The sequence below is a fragment of the Aplysia californica genome, unplaced genomic scaffold (genome assembly GCF_000002075.1).
Source record: "Aplysia californica isolate F4 #8 unplaced genomic scaffold, AplCal3.0 scaffold00732, whole genome shotgun sequence".
NCBI lineage: Eukaryota > Metazoa > Mollusca > Gastropoda > Aplysiida > Aplysiidae > Aplysia > Aplysia californica.
In genome coordinates, this window is record NW_004798002.1 from 1 (window position 1) to 1,356 (window position 1,356).

Here is a 1,356-nt window from a genome sequence, read left to right on the forward strand (position 1 = left end):
TTGTTTGTAAATAATAGTATTGTTAATACTGTTCTGTTAGGGAATCTCAGCACTAGTAGTGGGTGGTTGGCGGGTGCTCATTAACATTGTGTTACTGTTACGTTTATTTATATATTCTATTTATGCCACCAACAGAGAGGTTAGTTAGGGTGTTGTGTATGTCATGTAAGTCATTTTGTTATTCTATGTTTCTATTTGTGCCACCAACAGAGGCGCTCGGCATCTCCGCTGGAGCGTGACAAATTCCGACACCGCAGTCGGACACCCGAGGCGGCGGACCAGGGCAAGAAGCGTAGGGCCGAGGATAAGGCAGCTGTAAGTACTGACCACTTCTCACTTTGGTTCCTTCATGCTCCTTCTTTCCTTCCAACCTTCCTGCTCCTTCTTTCCTTCCAAACACCTTTTATTCTTGATGGGTTTTGTTTACTCACTTTTATTCCTTCCTGCTCCTTCTTTCCTTCCAAAAAACATCTTTCGTCCTTGATGGGTTTGTTTCCTTACTCTTCTTCATGCTTTTTCTTTCTCTCTCTCTCTTTATTTCTTTCTCTCTCTCTCTTTATTTCTTTCTCTCTCTCTCTCTCTCTCTTTTTTTTTTCTCTCTCGCTTTCTTTCTTTCCTAACATCTTTCGTCTTTGATATGTTTTGTTGCCTCACTCTTCTTCATGACTTTTCTTTGCTTCCAAACATCTTTCTATCGTCCTTGATGTGTTTTGTCCCCTTACTCTTGCTAGTGTCGCAAAACTTGTACTAAAACAAAAGTTAATTCTTTATCTGTTACTCTCTAGTTATTTGGCACTTACATGACCAAAAATGTGTCTTTAGTGCCGTAAAATACCTATTTAAATCTATCGAACTCTCTAGTAACATCTCTAATCTTCGGCACTTGTGTGACCTAATTAATTGTGTTGCAAGTGCCCTAGTGGGTGGTTGGTGGGTGCTCTGGTGTGGTTTGCTTCTTCTTTCTTGTCAAGCATCTGTCGTCCTTATCCCCCCTTCTTCTTTTTTATGTTTGTTACTCTCTTGTAACACCTCTGATCTTCTGGCGCTCATATGACCTTATGCAGTTGCGAGCGCCGTAAAACCTTTACTAAAACTAAAAACAAGTGCCGTAAAACTCGTACTTCAACTGAAACTAAGATCTTCCTATTTCCTAAGCCTGGTGTAAAGTGCATGTGAGGAAGTCTTATCAAGTGTTCTTGTCGAGTGTTTGTTTGGAGATTGTTGTGTGCTCTGACGTACGCACCCTCACCTCCTTTGTGTGTGTGTGTGTGTGTATGTGTATGTGTGTATGTATGTGTGTGTGTGTATGTGTGTGTGTGTGTGTGTGACGCCATGTTGATTCAAGTGTACTTATGA

At 41.0% G+C, this 1,356-nt stretch overlaps 1 protein-coding gene across 1 annotated transcript in view; it reads left to right on the forward strand.

The window, feature by feature from the left end:
- Nucleotides 1-210: 210 nt before the first annotated feature.
- The window catches only part of LOC101845129 (transducin-like enhancer protein 1), a gene marked incomplete at its 5' end in the record, with an annotated part of 21,150 nt that continues 20,004 nt past the window's right edge, over nt 211-1,356 (forward strand). Inside the window, 1 exon segment of the mRNA XM_005108898.2 lies at nt 211-315. Within this exon segment, the coding sequence (XP_005108955.2) occupies nt 211-315 (105 nt within the window).